Source organism: Bos taurus, chromosome 19, assembly GCF_002263795.3.
Source record: "Bos taurus isolate L1 Dominette 01449 registration number 42190680 breed Hereford chromosome 19, ARS-UCD2.0, whole genome shotgun sequence".
Classification (NCBI taxonomy): Eukaryota; Metazoa; Chordata; class Mammalia; order Artiodactyla; family Bovidae; genus Bos; species Bos taurus.
The window spans coordinates 48,742,320-48,762,888 of record NC_037346.1 but is presented as its reverse complement, the minus strand read 5'-3'; the positions used below and the strand labels follow the sequence as shown (position 1 = coordinate 48,762,888).

General features: G+C 37.9%; 1 protein-coding gene across 1 annotated transcript in view; it reads left to right on the top strand.

Moving 5' to 3' along the window:
• SMURF2 (SMAD specific E3 ubiquitin protein ligase 2) overlaps positions 1-20,569 on the top strand; it is a 50,182-nt gene that overhangs the window by 16,763 nt on the left and 12,850 nt on the right. Inside the window, exons 7-12 of the mRNA XM_015458932.3 lie at positions 2,061-2,263; positions 4,497-4,581; positions 9,144-9,302; positions 14,237-14,429; positions 17,004-17,107; positions 19,333-19,447. Of these exons, the coding sequence (XP_015314418.1) occupies positions 2,061-2,263; positions 4,497-4,581; positions 9,144-9,302; positions 14,237-14,429; positions 17,004-17,107; positions 19,333-19,447 (859 nt within the window). The remainder of the gene's footprint in view (positions 1-2,060; positions 2,264-4,496; positions 4,582-9,143; positions 9,303-14,236; positions 14,430-17,003; positions 17,108-19,332; positions 19,448-20,569) is intronic.

The window sequence follows — 20,569 nt, the reverse complement described above, 5'->3', positions numbered from 1 at the left end:
GAGCTTAATGTGTAAAGACAGGGGGATGCAAGGTAATTTTTGAAAGCTTCAAGGAAAGCTCTCTAAGTAACTGAAAGTGAATAGGATAAGTGGCTGGATTTCCTTTTTTTACTTTTCAAAATAAGAAAAAAGTTTATTTGCCACCTGTACTTACTCAGTGCTTGCTTTGCCCCTCCTACTGTTTTTTTTCCCCTCCCTGAACAGGAATGACCCCAGACATAGAACATCGAATGCTTCTCATTAGCTATCAGTTCAGTTCAGTCGCTCAGTCGTGTCGGACTCTTTGCGACCCCATGAATCACAGCATGCCAGGCCTCCCTGTCCATCACCAACTCTCGGAGTTCACCCAAACTCACATCCATCAAGTTGGTGATGCCATCCAGCCATCTCATCCTCTGTCGTCCCCTTCTCCTCCTGCCCCCCAATCCCTCCCAGCATCAGGGTCTTTTCCAGTGAGTCAACTGTTCACATGAGGTGGCCAAAGTATTGGAGTTTCAGCTTCAGCATCAGTCCTTCCAATGAACACCTAGGACTGGTGTCCTTTAGGATGGACTGTTGGATCTCCTTGCAGTCCAGGGGACTCTCAAGAGTCTTCTCCAACACCACAGTTCAAAAGCATCAATTCTTCGGTGCTCAGCTTTCTTCACAGTTCAACTCTCACATCCATACATGACCACTGGAAAACTTTTATTTTATTGGGATTAAATTGCTTAACTCATTGAGTCACTCAGTCTTCTCTATTACACTGTGATTCTTGGATGAAAGCCTAGCTTATGTTGCCATTTAAAAAAATGCTTATTTGAGAGTTTATTTCTAGTATTAACCAGCCAAGGATTATATTGAAGTCAGAAGAATCTATTTTTATCATATCTCAGTGTAAAATTGTGCTTGTGTCAGTGTTTTAGTGAAGTCCCTTTCTTCCTCATTTAACTGATAAAATTGACTTTAATTTTCACATGTATAAAGTTGATTGTAAATGTTAGTTTAAAAATTAACTCTTGATTATCCTCTTAATTTGGTTGACCTAGAAGAGACTGGAAGCTCTTTGAAGTGACAGACTATCTTCTTTCCTTTATTCATTCAGTATTTATTGAACTACTTCTCTTAAATGTATGCTGAGTACTGTTCCAGGTACAGGAATATATACGGTGGGTAACTAGGCAGACTCTGTTCTCTCAATAAATATTCTAGTAGGAGAAGATGGGCAGAAACAGGGTTGCAGATGAGGAAAATACCAGAATTAACTGCTCTGCTGAGGAAGAAAGGTGATGTACTATCAGATGCCTGGGTGAGTAGATCTGACGGTCAGGAAGGACTTCTTAGAGGCAGCATTTAAGCTTAAACTGTGATTTGAATGACAAAAAAGAGTCTGGCCTAGAGAAAATAGGAGAAAAAATCATCCTAAATAGGAGGAAGGGGCTGCTCTCTGGCACTGAAGGTAAAACAACCATGCAAGCTTGAGGAGGAGGAAGAGGGTTGGTGCGGCAGAGGCAGCATGGGAGAAGGATGGAAGTGCAAGTCTGAGGTGGCCTGTAGCTGAGCCAAGCAGGGCTTTGGGCGCTCATACACACATCTGCAAATGTATGTAGATTTCATATAAAGTGTAATTAAGATCAATAAGGGCTTCCCTTATAGCTCAGATGGTAAAGAATCTGCCTACAGTGCAGGAGACCTGGGTTCGATTCCTGGGTCGGGAATATCCCCTGGAGGAGGAAATGGCAACCCACTCCAGTTTTCTTGCCTGGAGAATCCCAAGGACAGAGAAGCCTAGTGGGCTACAGTACATGGGGTCGCAACGAGTCGGACACGGCTAAGTGACTAAACCACCACCACCAAAGTGATTTTAATCTGTAATTGATAATCTGCTTATCACCTGGGTTTCTTTGGTGCTTTGAGACTTCTGGTTTGCTTTTATTTAGAGTTTCTTGAAGTTGTCATGTTTGTATTAATCATTCTGTTTTCTTGGAAGTGATTGTTACTGCAGTACACACATTGTCTATAATCTCTACTTGTGATATCTGAGTTGAGTAAGTTTTTATTTCCTTGTTACTTTTTGATAGACCGGCATCTGAATATTCTAGTCCCGGCAGACCTCTTAGCTGCTTTGTTGATGAGAACACTCCAATTAGTGGAACAAATGGTGCAACGTGTGGACAGTCTTCAGATCCCAGACTGGCAGAGAGAAGAGTCAGGTCACAACGACATAGAAATTACATGAGCAGGACACATTTACATACTCCTCCAGACCTACCGGAAGGCTATGGTATGACAACTACCAGAGGAAAAATAAAGTGTGTTTTACTGACTTAAGCTTGCTTAGAAAGCCAGAAAATCAGCCTTTAAAGTAGTTATTAATCTGGGTTTAGGAATTCTGCATGAAAATAAAAGTAAATGTAAAACCCCCCAACTCTGATAAGTCTCTGAAGTGATAGAAAACTAACAAGAGTCTGACTTTGGGTTAGTCATTTAACCTCAGCCTTTTTGCTCCTTTACAGTGAAATGAGGTGAACAATACCTCTCCTTTTCACAAAGGTTTTGTGAGGAGTATATGAAACAGCGTGAGACTGCTTTGTACACAGGCACTGTAAAAAGTGGGATGCTGGTGTTCTTGATAATGGCAGTCTGAAGTCAGAACTGTAATGTAATTTTCTAAACATACATATTTAGAAATAACTTAAATAGCATGTTTGTGATGGTATTTATGTATTATATTTGTACTGTCTATAGTTTGGGGTTATCTGAGTGATTGGGTTATTGTAAATGATTTAGTCACTTCTGTGTTTGTGTAAAAATATAATCTTAGGTAATTTCCTAAATTTTAGAATTCCATGTGGGAGATAATATGAGTCTTCTTATAGCTGAGGACATGTGAACTCTTGTAGTATGAACTCAACTGGAGTCTCTTGTTAAAAACTTAACCAAGTTACTTACGCCCTTGCTCTTCTCACAACCTCTAGATAAACTACTGTGGGCTGGTCATGACACCTAGTGACCAACATGGGAATTGCCTGATCTAACTTATTTTTACTCTAGAATATTTTTAAAACTTAAATGCATCATTCTGACTTTATAAAGTATTTTAACTCTGTAATTAAAAAATTTTTTTTCCCCATTAATTATGCTAGGCCATACAGGTTAACTTAAAGCACAGTGATTAGCGCATGGAGCTTGGAAAACAGGCAGACCTGGGTTCAAATCCTGTCTTTGCTACATGTTATTAATAGTTGTTTGACTCTGGGTACATTATTTAACCTCTCTGAGCCTCCAGTTTTATCTTACATAAAAAGGGGGAAGTATTAGTACCAACCATATAGATTTGTTGTAAGAAATAAATGAAATTTCATGAGAAGTTAAAATTAGTAAAATTTAGCAGTCATTATTAATGTTCAGACATTACAATCTAGTATTGCCTGCCATTACTCTTTGAGATTATATGGCAAGCAGCTTGGAGTGTGGGTAGTCATACTTTTATATTTGTGTGATTTCAGTTAAAAAATTTTTTTGTACAACTGAAACATAGTAAAAAGTGAGTTCTGAGGCTGAAATTATTGCAGCTGTCATGCAGAACCAGTTTTAAACATTTTTGCATTTATAATTTTAAAAGTTTAAAGTTTAAATTGGTTTTCATTACAAGTTTGTGAACAAATGTATACTAATAAGTATTAGCAATAATTTTATTGTTTCATATGTTGGAATTTTTCATTAGATATTTTTTTTTAAGTAGTTCTGTTGCTGAAAAGCATAAATAAGACCGAAAACCACCATTGAAGAAACCCCATTAGAGAAGCCCTTGCACAGATGCCTTCTCTTTTCTGGCTTCCTCAGTCTCTTCCCAAAGGCTTTGACTTAATTTTCCCTATGACTTTTTTCTCTCCAGTAGGCACACTTGCCTTTAGTCTTTCTCTTTCTGACTTGATTATTTTTCCATCGTTGCCTATTTTTGACTATAGGGTATCTCTCTCATATTTCATTGTTTTTGCTTTAGTCGGAGTCCAAGTGTAGACTTGAGACTACACTTCTCTCAGGGAAAGAAAAAAATACAAGTTTTTATATAAAATTATTTAAAAAGCATTCCCAGCCTGTTAACTCTTTGAAAGTTTCTACACATCCCCTGAGAATCTCCCCAGAGTTGGCTGGCCTCTTCCTTTGAGCCCTTCTGTTCCCCTTAGTCTCTACATTTAAGACAAACAAAAGATAATTTCGTGTTTGTTTCATTTAATTATTGGTACTATGACAGTCTTGTTTTCTGTTTTCCATTGCAACATGTTTAATATTTGAGCCATATTTTAGATAGCTGGCCTGTGACCCTCAGCACCATTTATAAGATTGTTTCCAGGAGGAAATGTGTTCTGAGTTCAGAACAAGTAAGGCAATTCCTTTGTAATAAAATAGATTGGTAATTTGGAAATTTTACCTATTCATGTCCTAGTGTTCATAGCTGTTTTTGATTTGGACATTCTGAATGTTTTTATCATTAGTGTTTCTTAATTTTACAGAACAGAGGACAACACAACAAGGTCAGGTGTATTTCTTACATACGCAGACTGGCGTGAGCACATGGCATGATCCAAGAGTGCCTAGGTAAGAACATGTTCTGAATACCCTTCATACCATTGAATATCCATTTCACTGAGGATTTATTTGATTATTTAATCTTTAACTCCTTAAAATAGTAAAAGTTTGGCTCTTTCAGATCATCTTTTCAGTTTGACATTTAGTTGGAAGTTCTAACTTCTCTGCAAGCCTATCCACAAGCCTATCCCCGTGCCCTACCCACCGCCCCCCAACCAGTCCCTGGTTCCTCTCCCCTTCCCCCTTAAAAAAATCAAGGCAGAAACATGAGTCTTTTAAGAGTTTGAAAGATGACTTGGGGAAAACATGGAAACGTTAACAAAAACATTTTTCTTCAGGGTAGTAAATTGATATTTTTATTTCTGGTTAGGCTTTTTTTTTTTAAGGTTTATTTATTTTAGCTTTATGTAAGTATAATCAATCTTCAGGTTTTAAAGTAGAAGAGAAATAACCCAATTAAAAGAAATTAAATTTATTTTAAATGCCAAAACTTGTATATTTGAACTGCAGGCATTGTTGAATGCCAACACCAAAATGTCAGCTATCTTTTAACTTCAAGAAGATGACATGACACAAAATCAATTCAGTAGTTGAACATAATTTCTAGTACATTTTAGTATCAAATAATGGATTTTAAGCCACTAGCTATTTGAATTATTTTCTAATGAACAGACGGAGGGTGCCAAGCAGTCCAGTTGAAGCTGCAAAAAAAAAAGGCTGAGTTCTAAATGAGTTTCTAAATCAACTTTGTAAGCTGCACATATACCTTTATAAGATGAGGATATTTTATATATTAAATACAACATTCCTCTCTTTAAAAAATCCTATGGAGAGTCAGATCTTTTCCTGCATAAAGTTTGTACTCAGAGCTCTGTCAAGAGTCATGTTTTTAAATTAAAAACAGATTTGACTAGCTGATTTTGGATGGCTTTGATACTCTATTTATTTATAAATAAAGCTATTATAATGAAAATGTTTTACCTTTTTTTTTTTTTGGCCTTACTTGGTGGCTTGTGGGATCTTAATTTCTCTACCAGGGATTGAACCTGTGCTCCAACAGTGAAAACTGCCTAATCGGCCAGGGAATTCCCAAAATGTTTTACTTGTGATAGAGCTTAATTAGAATCTTTTGAGAGTGGCAGCCAAGGAAATGTGTTATCATTAATGATTGTGTCAGGGTGGCCATTTCTGTGTGTTCATGATATAAGCTATTGATTAAAAAAAAAAATAGTGGAGAGGAAATTTTTGTTTTATTAATAAGCTCACTGAAAAAAATCCAAGTGCCTAATTTTTAGAAATAAGAGTTTTGTTACATAAGTTATTAAAAGAAGTGCTTTGGGTTTTGTTTATCAAGTTGAAGGTCAATATTGAACTTTTCTATAAAATTAAAGTCATTGTAAGGAAATGTTTAGAAGAAAAATGATTCTTAAAAAAAACTAAATAATTTATAGTAGTGTGAAAGTTGATTTTGAGTTGCCTGTTGAAAGAGTAGTATGTTAAGCCGGCATCAGAAGTTGGAATTGAGAGAGATTCTGGCACCACAGTTGGCAATATGTTCTTATTCCTGAGAAAACAGTGGCAGTTTTTCATTAATTAGTAAGGGGTTTCTATAAGGATTTAAGAATATTTCATATTGAGTATTGAATAATAACTTTAAGAAATAATGCTCTGGATTATGTGTTTTCTTTAGTCTCTATACTCCAAAGTGTTATCTTAAATTATGTATCTTTTGTTTGGGGAGTTCCTTTAATAAATACGTCTTTTGTATGGAGGATCTTTTATCGAAGCAGACTGTAAATATTTAGATTCTATTAAAATATTATTACTAGTCAAAGACGTTTATAAAATAGTGTAACTCAGACACTTTTAAGACTAGCTTTATTTAAAGATACCCAGTAAACTTAGATTTACTGAGAAGTCGCATTTCAGAATGTTCTGTATTTCCCTTTAAAATAGTGATTAATGATGCTTTGTTGTTCACTCCGTGGCACACTGACCATGTAGTCTTGATACCATACCATCTTCTTTTAATCACGTCTCAGCGCCACGTAGTGTTTACAGTTTGCTGCTGCTTATCAATTCTTTAGAGTTCTTCCATGTATGACTGTAAATCTATAAAATTCTGAATAAAATGATATAAGGTCAAATGTTGCATTATAGCAAAAGAATTATTCATTCTTTGATTGCAGTAATTACCTTTCATTTCTAAAAGTTCCATTAAAAAAAAACTATTCATTCTTAATCTCTAAGTGATAGTTTGTTTCTATAATTGTTCCCTTTTATTATTATTTTCTTACACTGCATATCATAGCTATTCTTTCTGATCTCTGATAGTACTTGGGGATCTAATTCCTTGGTTTTGTTTCTACTGACTCTCAGTCACCATGAATTCTTTTCTGAATGAAGTGTTTGGTGATCTTTGATTGTGAGTTTGATTTTAATTGGTTGGAGTTCTGTGAACCTAAAGTGAGAATTGAGGAATTTTTCCTGGAATCACTTCATCTTGCCTTTGAGTTCTCAGTGGGGAAGTTCCAGATTTCCTTTTCTAACCTTGCTGCTGGTCTGAGGCTGAGTTTACCAGTTAATCACTGCTCTCTGGCAGCCCCCCACTCTACCTGTCTGCCTCTCAGGTACCAGCTCCAGCTCAATTCACTTAAAAAAAAAAATTGAGGAGGATTCTTGGAACTCTTCCCCTTGGCTCTTTTGAAGATTAGCAGTGTCTCAGAATAGTTTCTTCTTTCCAATATTTAGTTGTTCTGAAGCAGAAAAATCTCTGGGGCTTCTGTAAGCACAGGTCAGAAATCATTGTTCCAACAAATCTATGGGTGCCCATCATTGTATTTTCACTGTGGCCAAGAAGAGGTTATTTCAGGAAAACTTTTTTCTAGTTTAACTTTTAAAACATAATTTTGATGAGATTTGTCATTATAATTTTTGGCTATAGTTCAAATTTATATTAGATATGCTACTTTTATTTCATTCTTTCAGTTCAGTTCAGTTCAGTCGCTCAGTCGTGTCCGACTTTGTGACCCCCATGAATTGCAGCACGCCAGGCCTCCCTGTCCATCACCAACTCCCAGAGTTCACTCAAACTCAGTCCATCGAGTTGGTGATGCCATCCATCTCATCCTCTGTCGTCCCCTTTTCCTCCTGCCCCCAGTCCCTCCCAGCATCAGTCTTTTCCAATGAGTCAACTGTTCACATGAGGTGGCCAAAGTATTGGAGTTTCAGCTTTAGCATCATTTCTTCCAAAGAAATCCCAGGGCTGATCTCCTTCAGAATGGACTGGTTGGATCTCCTTGCAGTCCAAGGGACTCTCAAGAGTCTTCTCCAACACCACAGTTCAAAAGCATCAATTCTTCGGCGCTCGGCTTTCTTCACAGTCCAACTCTCACATCCATACATGACCACTGGAGAAACCATAGCCTTGACTAGACGGACCTTTGTTGGCAAAGTAATGTCTGCTTTTGAATATGCTATCTAGGTTGGTCATAACTTTCCTTCTAAGGAGTAAGTGTCTTTTAATTTCATGGCTGTAGTCACCATCTGCAGTGATTTTGGAGCCCCCAAAAATAAAGTCTGATACTGTTTCTACTGTTTCCCCATCTATTTCCCATGAAAGTGGGAAGTGATGGGACCAGATGCCATGATCTTAGTTTTCTGAATGTTGAGCTTCAAGCCAACTTTTTCACTCTCCACTTTCACTTTCATCAAGAGGCTTTTTAGTTCCTCTTCACATGCAGGAGACATGGTTCAGTCCCTGGGTCAGGAAGATCCCCTGGAGGAGGAAATGGCAACCCACTCCAGTATTCTTGCCTGGAGAATTCCATGGACAGAGGAGCCCGATGGGCTACAGTCAATGGGATCAGAGTCAGACAAAACTGAGTGAGCGTTCATGTGGTATAACAACAGGGGTCTTTGCTCCATTAAAAATCTTTCGCTTCTTTTTACATAGCAGTAAATCTTAGAACATTCTTCCTAAGGTGTCTTAAACTGATTCTCCATTCACTAGCTTTATAGCTTTTAGAATTCAAAAAGGAGCAGTTATCCTTTAAAACGTATGCTGTAGTTATTTTCAGGATCATAATTTTAATAACATGTCCAGTTTTGCTTTATTGAAGAGCTTAAAATTAATCATGGAATGAACATTTACACAGATTTTATGGCGTGGTAAAGAAATAATTGAAGGGAAATTTTAGAAAACATTTAATTCCTTATATCACTGACATTTGGAAAACAATGTTTTTTCAGACAAGTATTGAAGTACAGTTTATGTTGGCAAATGTTGTGATTGCTTTTAGATTAATTTAAAACCTGAATTACATTAAAACCCAGGAATGAACTCACTAAAAATGTAGGCTGTGTGATAAGTTTCTGAGCCATTTATGGATTGGGTTTTGAATAAGCAAGTTTGTTAAACCATTGGGAATTAAAGATTCCAGCTCAACGTCTCAAGTTTCTGAAACAATACATTTTCTCAGACTTCATGGGATTGTTCTGTGTCATTTACACTTGCTTGGCTCAGCAGGCCCAGCAGTGAGGTATTTTTTATTTTATATTTGTTTTTGCAGGGATCTTAGCAACATCAATTGTGAAGAGCTTGGTCCGTTGCCTCCTGGATGGGAGATCCGGAATACAGCAACAGGCAGAGTTTATTTCGTTGACCATAACAACAGAACAACACAGTTTACAGATCCTCGGCTCTCTGCTAACTTGCATTTAGTTTTAAAGTAAGTTTTTAAAATAATACATGTTAAGATATGAGTCTCAACAAAAGAAGACTGATGGATGCTTTTTGTAATAAATGTGATAGAATGGCTTCTTTCTTCAGTTATAAATTATTTCTGTTGAACATAATTTTATGGGTATACCAAATGTTACTCTCATGTTTGCATATTTTAATCCCAACTGTGCTTAAGTAGGAACCTGCCCTGAAATGTTAGGAGAAGGGTGTGTGTCAGAGGTTTGTCCCAGTACACCTGCAGAGACAGGCTGCTTTGTGGGGTAGGTGGAGTCCCTCTCCCCTTCACCCTGCAAGTGCCCTAGAACTAGCTCTAGGAAAGTTGAATCCATCCCAGAGGACTTTCTGCTGTCAGTTTTGTCCTTCAGCTTGAATCCTTTTTTCCCATTTGCAGGACCGAAACAGTCTCTCTCACAAATCTTTGTGAATGGGCTTGATATATCCTTTTTTTTTTTTAATTAAAATATAGTTGATTTATAATACTGTGTCAGTTTCAGGTGTATATCAGAGTGACCCAGTTATATGTATATATTTTTTCCAGATCATTTTCCATTATAGGTTATATAAGATATTGAATGTAGTTCCTTGTGTTCTGCAGTAAATCCTTGTTGCTTATCTGTTTTATGTATAGCAGTTTATATCTGTTAATCCCATACTGCTCATTTACCCCTCCCCACCCTCCCTTTCTCCTTTGGTAACCATAAATTTGTGTCCTATGTCTGTCAGTCTGGTTTTGTTTTGTGTATAGATTCATGTATATTATTTTTTAGATTGCACGTATAAGTGGTATCATATATAGTATTTGTCTTTCTCTCTGGCTTACTGCACTTAGTATGATATTCTCACGGTCCATCCATGTTGCTGCAAGTGGCGATATTTCATTCTTTTTTATGACTGAGTAATATTTCATTGTGCGTGAGTGAGAGTGTGTATGCTTGGGTTGCTTCCATGCCTTGGCTCTTGTAAATAGTGCTGCTATATACATTGGAGTGCATGTATCTTTTTGAATTTTCATGTTTTCCAGATACATGCCCAGGAGTGGGATTGCTAGATCATATGGTAGCTCCATTTTTAGTTTTTTTAGGACCCTCCATACTGTTTTTCATAGTAGCTACACCAGTTTACATTCCCACCAACAGTGTAGGAGGGTTTCCCTTTTCTTCCCACACTCTCCAGCATTTATTATTTGTAGACTTTTTTGATGAACTGTTTTAAAATTGGCTTTGTTGAAATTTAATTGACACACAGTAAGTTGTACATATTTTCTATGTACGGTTTGTTTTGACATATTATATACTGTGAGACTCTCACCTTAATTGCCTGGATCCTTAATGGAGATGGTGAACGTACCCACTGCCCCGCGAGTTCCTCCTGCCCCTCTCTAGCCTCTTGGTGGTCCCTCCTCCCACCCCTTCCCTCGTCTCCTGAGGCTGCCATAACAAAACACTACACGCTGGGTGGTTTAGAGCAATCTAAGTTCATTCTCTGATAGTTCTGGAGACGAGTTCAGAGCCAGGCTGGCCCAGGGTTGGTCCTTCTGGAATCTCTCAAGGAGGATCAGTTCCATGCTCTTCCCCTAGCTGCTGTTGGTTCCTGGAAACCTTGCTGTCCTTGACTTGTGGGAACATTATTCCAGTCTGTTCCTTGTCTTCACCTGGCCTTCTGCGATCTGGTCTACCCACAAAACATCTGCCACCAAGTGTGGGAGTTTTTTCCTCAAACATTTCAATTCTCCCCATCTACGGACTTGAATTCAGTCTAATGCCACCCAGTTAGCATCAGGCCTCACAGGTGAAGGGCTCAGTTTCAACTGGCCATAAGTCGAGGCGTTCTCATGACTCTCAGGTTCAGCAGTTTGCTAGAACGGCTCACAGAACTCAGGGAAGTTATTTCCTTACGTTACCAGTTTTTTTATAAAGGGTGTAACTCGGGAACAGCCAAATGGAAGAGAGGCATAGGGCAGGGGGGGGCTGGGGGCTACATGGACCTTCCGTGTACTCTCCTGCAGGGTGCTTCATCCTCTGGGCACCTGCAGTGTGTTCTTCAACCCAGCTTTCTGAACACCAGCATTCAGGGGTTTTTATGGAGACGTTATCACATAGGAGTGATTGATCATTAACTCAGTCTCCAGTTCCTCTCCCCGCTCCCCAGAGGCTGGGGGGTGGCACTGAAAGTTCTAGGCTTCTCAGCAAGCCTTGGTCTTTCCTGCAACCAGGCCCTATCCTGCAACTATGTAATAGTCACCTCACTGAAACAAAAAAATGCTCCAAAACCCAGGAACTTCTGAGGGACTTAGGAGCTTCCCTGTCCTGTGCCAGGGACAAAGACCAAATATTGGAACAGAGTACACTTGCCACCTCTGTCACTCAGGAAATTTCAAGCATTTTAGGAGTTGTTTTGTCAATAACTGGGGACAAAGATCAAAGTATATTTCTTACTATGTTACAGCTTCTCCCCTATATTCTGGATCCAAATTTACCTCTCCTTATAAGAATACCAGTCTACTGGGTTTAGGGCCACCCTCATCTAGTGTGACCTCATTTAAGTTGAATACATCTGCAAAGACCCTGTGTCCAAATAAGGTCACAGTCAGGGGTGCTAAGGCTTATGCCTTCAACTTATTTACTTAGACACAGTTCAGTCCACACCTCATTTTCAGCCAACCACCGATTTGCTTTCTGTCACTATACACTGCAGTTTTTAGAGTTCTGGATAAGTGGATTCATACAGTATGTACTCTCTTTTGTTTGATTTCTTTTACTCAGCCTAATTATTTGAGATTCATCTCTGTTGTTGCCTGTGTCGTTCATTTGTTTTCATTCCATTGTGTGGATAGACCTCAATTTATGAATCTGTTTACCTCCTGATGAATATTTGGATTCAGTTTGGGGCTGTGACTAAACTGTTAGGAACATTTATGTTTAAGTCTTTCTGTGGACACTGTTACTTCTCTTTGATAAATAAACACCTAGGCTGCATCATATGACAGATTTGTGTTTAACTTTTGAAGAGACTGCCAGATTATTTTTTGAAGTGATTGTGCCATTTGACATTCCCAGTAGCAGTGTGTGAGAGTTGTAGTTGCTCTTGCTAACACTTGGTATGGTTAATCTTAATTTTAGACATTCTAATAGATGTGTAGTGGTATCTCATTAAGTTTTTTTAAATTTTTATTGAAGGATAATTGCTTTACAGAATTCTCATTAAGTTTTAATTTGCTTTTCTTTAGTAACTAATGATGTTGAACATCTTTTCATGGGCTTATTTCCATTTGTATATCTTCTTTGGTGAAGTTTTTAAAAAAAAAAACTGAGTTTTTTGAGTTTTGAGAATTCTTTAGATGCTTGAAATACACGTTGTATGTCAGCTATAAGTTTTAGAAAGATTTTCTCCTAGACCATGACTTGTCTCTTCATTTTTTTAACAGTGTCTTTTGAAGAGTGTAAAGGTTTTTTGAAATTTAAGTGATGTTCATTTTATCCATTTGTTTTTCTATGGATTGTGCTTTGGCACCTAAGACTTTTGGCTTTAGGTTTTACATTGAAGTCTCTGATCCACTTGGAATTAAAATTTTATGTATTTAACTTCGTATACCCAAGTTCTTTTTTTGGGATAGGATTAATACCATTGTTTAAAGAGTATTTTTAATACATTCTGTTTTGATTTACATATGCATGTGTATACAAAAAACACCTTTATTACAATGCTTATGAGAATAAATGGTGATTTGTCATTTTCATCAAAGCTGCATTTTTTTGGATCGTTACGTGTTCTAGGTATAAATTTGGGCTTTTACCTGTTGAATCATTATATGTAAAGTAAGTTTGAGTGATTTGTTAGCGAACTGAAAGTTATTTTTATTTTCTCATAGCTACCATTGTCCTTTACTTTTAGGTTAGAAGATTGTACTCTTGTCTGTTGTGTGTGAAATTAGATTCCAACTGAATCATTTAGCATTTGCGTAGACATTAATAGTGAATTACCTGATGTTTTATTTCCTGACAGTTTACTGAAATTAACTCATTCATTATATCATAAGATTCTTTAAAAAAATTCTTAGATGCAGCTTACAGTATTTTTGTCAGGAGAATAAATATATCTGTAGGCAATGTGCCTTCTGAAAATTATGTTTCTGCTGCACTTGGGAGTTTATTTCTGTGTATTTGTGGTAAACTATATATGCAGTTAGAAGTCACTGTAGTGTAAGAGACAATGTGAATGTACTTAATGCCAGTGACTATAATGCTTAAAAATGGTTAAAATGGTAAAGTTTATGTGTTTTTTACCAGAGTAAAAATAAAAGTAAGGACCTCCTTAGTGGTCCAGTGGTTAAGACTTCATGCTTCTACTGCAGGGGACACAGATTTGATCCCTGGTCAAGGAATTAAGGTCCTGCATGCCACTCCCCCCCCCCCCCCCCGCAAAAAAAAAAAAAGGAAGAAAAGAAAAATAGTCACTTTATAAAGCATTTAGACTTGTTTGTAAAGTGCTCATTTCTCTGTGACTTGCCACATTCCTGTGGTCTAGACTGTAGTGTGCATAGGAGAAGGGGTCCTGCCAGACTGCCAGTCCAGCTGTTTGTCTCTTGCAGAGAGACAGGCTCTAGATAACAGGCACAGGATTTGGCATATGCCCGAATTTTGAAGTGAGAGCTGGTAAACTGAGTGGAGGAAAATGGAAACAGTACTTGAGAAAATTGCTTTCAGCAGCTGGATAAAGCTTTTTGGATAAAACTCTAATTGTCCACTTCCATAAATTCTAAGAAATAAACTTTGGAGGCAATTTATTGTTAGAAATGTCAAGCTAAGACTAAAACAAGGCCTCGAAATAATATAGATAGACTTGGTTTAGCATGCAATGCAATTTTAAATGTATAATTGAAGTCTTTAAAAAAGATTCTTAATAATATTTGTTTACTTTTAGTCGGCAGAACCAATTGAAAGACCAGCAACAGCAGGTGGTGTCGTTGTGCCCTGATGACACAGAGTGTCTGACAGTCCCACGGTACAAGCGAGACCTAGTTCAGAAGCTAAAGATTCTGCGGCAGGAACTTTCTCAGCAACAGCCTCAGGCTGGCCATTGCCGCATTGAGGTTTCCAGAGAAGAGATTTTTGAGGTAAATGTACAAGTCTGATTTTAAAATAGAGAAAATTTAAATTCCAGTGATGAACTTGTTTTCCAAATATATACTGGGGGGACTCAATCTCTTTAAGGGCTTCCCTGGTAGCTCAGACGGTAAAGAATCCGCCTGCAATGTGGGAGGACCTGGGTTTGATCACTGTAGGGAAGATTCCCTGGAGAAGGGAATGGTTACCTACTCCAGTATTCTTGTTTGGAGAATTCCATGGACAGAGGAGCCTGGCAGGCTACAATCCATGGGGTCGCAAAGAGTCGGACACGACTGAGCGACTTCCACTTTAATCTCTTTAAAATGGGAGAATTTTCGTTAATTTCTCTTCTTACTTGTGGGGAGTAAAGGCAGTAGTGCTGGGGACCAGCCCCAGCTGATCCAGGGTATTCGAAGGAGAGACGGCCTAGGCGACTATTTATATGCTAATTAGAGATATAGAGAACAATAGAATGAGGATAGCTCAGTAGGAAAATTCAGTGGAGAAAAGAAGCTGAGTAGCTTGGTTTACGCGGGAGACCAATAAAACTTCAAGACAAGAAGTTTGCACCACTGACGTAGGCCGCAGGCGCCCTCTCGAATAGCGGAAGGTGTCTCACCCTAGACACCTTCTCGAGTGGGTCTTAGAAGCCCAGGCATGATTAGTCAGCGTGGTGGGTTCCGCGCTCCAGATGGAGACTCAGCTGGAAGTTAAAGGGAAGAATGACATGGGGAGACCAAGCGCTGGTAAACAAGGCCCGTAGCTTTATTTTTAACAGGGGCTTTTATACCCTAAGTTACACATAGAGGATAATAGGGGATGCAAAGTCAGCAGTCTTTGGTTCTTATCAAAAACCAAGGTTTCTTTCCTGCAAATGTATCGTATACAAATGGTTTAGGTGATTTACATCATCTTCTGGCCAGAAGGCCTACTAACATTTTATGACTCTTGACAAGGACTTATCAACAAAGACTTACTTTCTCTAAGAGTAATTATTTCAAGGTTTGGCACCATCTTCCAAAGATAAAATTGCATTCCTATAGGGCGGATGTGTAATGGGTTTACAACAAAGAAAGAATTTATTACCTTAAGGGTCTAAAGTTACTAACACCAAGGCCACTACTTATTTTTTCTACATACCCACTATTAATTGATACATATTCAAGGATACAATTCAGGGGATGTGAAAACTTGGCAACAAGCATTGACTCATCAATGAAATCCTTTACTAGTTTATTCTGACAGTTTTTAACTCTCTGAGAGGCTCTAAGCTATTTGAATATCTTAAGCTTCCCATGCCTCTCCTGGGAGACTGTAAACAATCGTATGCATAGCTGCAGGAGTCCGGGTAAACTTGTCAGGCGAGTTAGAGAGCCATCAGAGGGGTTTGGATTTAAACACTCCTAATTGCCCAGGAACTTTATTAATTGGAGCTGTAAGTTAACTCTTTGACACAGAGAGAGAGAGACGGTGGTAGGGGACAGCCCCCAGTAAAGTCAGAGGTGAGAGCACAAAGCAATAAAGTAGGCAGACTCTGGTTTTTTGGGGGAAAATGCTCGAGAATATCCGGGGGGACTCCTGAGGCTCGATCCCGCCTTTGCGTATGCCGAGCCTCCTTCCTCATGACCTTTGTCACGAGTGGAATGCCTCACCGGCTCCCCGCACAGTAGTATTGGAGAGATTTAATATATAAGATAAACACTTGGATGGGATGAAGTGTGAGAGGTTCTAATGGGTGCAGCTTGGTCCCTGCATTGCAGATACTGATTTGTTCATGAATTTTAAAAGACCACAGATATGATCCATCCCTTATTTTCTAATTCTTCCAAAAGGTAAGGGACTCTTAGATCAAAAAATCGTTTTGTCTAATTACTGTTGGACTGCTTCCTTAATTTATTGAAAATCTTCCTTTCTGGTATGTCCTTTTATCTCTGGATTTTATAGCTCTAATAGCAGCTTCAATGTTCTTACATAATAAGTGGCAAGAGGTCCAAGGCAGGACTTTCCCACTTATTAGCGGGTTCCAGGGCAAGAGATGTTTGGGGACTTCGTAATCCTTCTCCCAAAGGATGAACTTTTTTCTCTCAGAACAATTCTGACCTTGTTAGTAGTACTCAGTCCTTTGTAGTGTTAAAATAATGTAAAGTTGTCAGTGTAGTGAGGAGCACATTAACAATTACTTACGTTCTTTGAAACTTTCTGTTTCTTACCTTTACTTCCTGCTGGAATCTGTCACCTGGATTAGGTCAACTACCTTTAAAAAATGTGGTACTTCTGGCAGATTGTGTTTTTTAATATGAGTGGTATCATTGCTATAGTTCATGGGACTTGAATACGGAGTCTTGCATTTAGTAGGTTTTTAATATAATGTTTATCAAAGGAATTGATTTCAGTAGTATTAAACTATATCTGTTTTAAGTTCCATGAGGTTCCAAACACTTGGAGTTGATCCATTGATTTGACTGTTCAACACATTCCACCTTATTTAAATAAACATATGTTTCGTAGGTGGAATGGAAAGGAGAGTTTAAACAAGGGTTAAAAACACCTAATAATAATAGTATGTTAAACATTTTTTTCAGGAATCATATCGACAAGTCATGAAAATGAGACCAAAAGATCTCTGGAAGCGATTAATGATAAAATTTCGTGGAGAAGAAGGCCTTGACTATGGAGGGGTTGCCAGGTAAAGACATACTCGTCAGTAAATGGCATATAGATCCTTATATTTGCAAATCAGATCCTCTCTGTGGTGTAACCCTCTCATTGGTACCTAGTGTTTGCAGTACGGAGGATGCCCTAGTGGATGCTGCCAGTAAAGTATTTGTGAACTCCCTAATGGATCATGTCTTCAATGAGACTTTCTCTGAAAACTAGCTGCAACCCTATGTGGACTGTTGGTAGGGCCTACAGGCCTGATATTTTGTCCGTTTCTCTCCTTTAGTACGTGCTCTTCCCTCTGCTTTACATTGTCAGGAACAATCTTGAGATTTTAATGACGTGTATTCTAAACTGAATACTGTTTCCCTTTGCTTTCATTGCCATGCTTTTTAACCTTGTTAAAGGAATGTTTGTGTCTAGAAGTATGTGTGTATATCATAAATTCTCCATAGAATATTTCAGTACATTCAATATGATGTTTCTGCTGCGTTCATACATCAAGTATTTTTTTCCAGGTGTGAGAATTCACTATATATAAATGCAGCAGAAACATTATAACTTCTTTGTTAAAACATTTTAAGGACCATCATGATAATTCTGCCTCCCCTAATCTAAATCCAGCCTAAATTAAATTTGTGTTTCTACCAGGTCCCATAATTGCTATTTGGCATTACTTGTTTTCACCTGTAAACTTTTTCTGTGACCCTTTTACTTGGAAATAGATTGCTTCTTTAGTTTGGATTTTTAGAATTGATCACCGTGCACTCATGCTCAGTTGTGTCCAACTCTTTGCAACCCCATGGCCTGTAGCCCGCCAGGCTGCTCTGTCCATGGGGATTTCCCAGACAAGAATACTGGAGTGGGTTGCCATTTCCTTCTCCAGAGGATCCTCCCGACCCAGGGATTGAACCTGAGTCTCCTGCTTGGCAGGCAGATTCTTTACCACTGAACCACCAGAGACGCCTTTAAAAGACACATATATGCGTAAAAAAATATACAAGATATATTAGGTGTGAAGGTTGCTTATTGTAAATCTCACTTTTTAATTTCTAGACTTTTCAAGTATTAAGCATAATGATTTGATTTAGACTCCATCAAATGATAGAACTTTGAAATGTTTTCCTTTAACTATTTTAATAGTGTTTCACTGCATTTCTTAAAATTATATTATTCACCTGTTTAATCCATAATATCACAGTATATCATTTACACGCCTTTCCCAGCTGAGGAATGACAGGAGTTGAGACTCGGACGTCACCTTAAGTTCTAGACTAGTGATTTTATTTCTGTCTCACCAAGACAAAAAGTGGTCTTTCATACTTTGAAAAATGTAAATGATTTAATAAGTTGAAGGTGATAGAACTGTTTATTATAGGTTTTAAAAACACTGATGTATGCTTGAAACCAAAAAGTGGGATGAAACATCCCCAGAAAGTGCTGGCCTGCCCTTTCAGTCCCACTTAACACCAGAGGCCTTGGTAGCTGCTCACCACTTTCGTGTTTATCATGGTTATTCTAGGGTTTACACAGAACGGATAGTGGAAATGGATAGTGAAATTTTCTTACTAAAACCATACCAACAATAATACATGAATTAGTTATGTGTGCATGTTATATATTGTATAAACTAGTATAAAACTGCCAGGATTGGAGAGGATCAGGGTGGTATGGATGGGACCACATGGAGGGTTTGAAATAAAACCATATTCTTCCTTTCACTTTATATTTATTATGGATCACAAATTTGTTTAGCAGTTGAAAGTAACAGACCACTGGGCTGCAGCATCTGATGGTACTTCTGGATATTATTATTCGCTGATGTTAAAATGTCATAAAAGTACCCAAAATTGAGTGAGACATGAGTTCAATATAATAAAACAAGGGTTTTCATTTACTTTGGGGCTTGGTTCTTTTTTTTTTTTTTTCCAACTAAATTTTTTATTTTTGACTGGAGGATGCTTGCTTCACCGTGTTGTGTTGGTTTCTGCCACACAGCACAGAAAGCAGCCATAGGTGTACCGTCTCCTCTTGAACCTCCCTCCCACCCCCCTACTCTGTCCCCCTCCTCTAGGTTGTCACAGGGCATGGGGCTGAGCTCCATGCATTGGTATACTTTTCTAAAGTGATCTTACATAACTAGTTAGTGCTTCATTTTGTTTTATTAAAAACTTCTTTGCTAACATTAATAGCATATCTTAGTAAAAGTATATTTATTAACAAAAAATTCTTTTGGCATATCTTGTTTTTTAGGGAGTGGTTATATCTCTTGTCACATGAAATGCTGAATCCTTATTATGGCCTCTTCCAGTATTCAAGAGATGATATCTATACATTGCAGATCAATCCTGATTCTGCAGTTAATCCGGTATGATTGGTGGTTATAACGATATGAACTAACTTATGACCTACAGTGTTTTTTCATCTTTAAATGTCAGTGTAGTTTATGACATAGGTTTGCTGTCTTTGTTGAAGTCACATCCTTGGACTTGGCAAGTCCTCTTTTAAAAATTTTTCTTAGATAAATGATTATGAGTGTATGCATCAGTTGGGCCCAGGGAGGTTTTCTGCATCACTGTTTATAGTAGCCCCAGCTGGAAATAACATTGCGGTCCCTAAGAGGGGTTGATTAAAATTATGACGTGAAGCAGAATGACGTGGTTAAGAGCTTAGACTCTGGAATTAGACATGAGAACATATCCTAGTCCTGTTACCAGCTAGCTTTGTGACTTTCATTGACTTAAGCCTCAATGATAAAATATAATTTGAACCTGAGAGAAGGGTTGTGACTGTTAAGTGAGACCCTGCACAGTGCTATACGTGATTAACCCTATTACATATTATTAAGTACTCCACAAGTGTTAGCAGCTGTTACTAATTTGTTGGTTTTATAGTATTTCTATTATCTTTCCATACAAGGGTATATTATAGAGCCCCTAAAATGATGTTGTGGGATAATGGATAATGCTATGTAAAGATAGTATTTATAATATATTAGGTGAAAAGAAGATAAAAAAATAGAATGATGCAACTTTGGTAAACATACGTATATGTGAGAACATTGAAAAGATCCACACTGTAATACTTACAGTGGTTATCTCTCAGTGTTAAGACTATGGGCTTTTTTTCCTTGTCTGTATTTTCTAAATATTTTGTAGTGAACAGGTACTGCTTTTTTAAAAGAAAAGTGCCATTTGTAAGATAAAAGGGAGGCTTAAAGGTGAGCTTAGGGATGGTTAAACAGAGAAGTAAAGGAAGTTTAAAATACAAATATCCAACAGTAATAAAACAATATATCATGGAAGACCAAACCTGTCTAAACATGGTAGGCATAGTAGGTTCCTTGCTAGGTATTCTTCCTAAAGGGAAGATTTTTAGGTGAAGATTCTGCTTGACCAGCTCATTCACCGTAGTAATGATAGCTCACATTTGTTGAGCATTTACCATATGCCAGGTCCAATGCCTTGGGCTTCATCACCTCATGTTACTA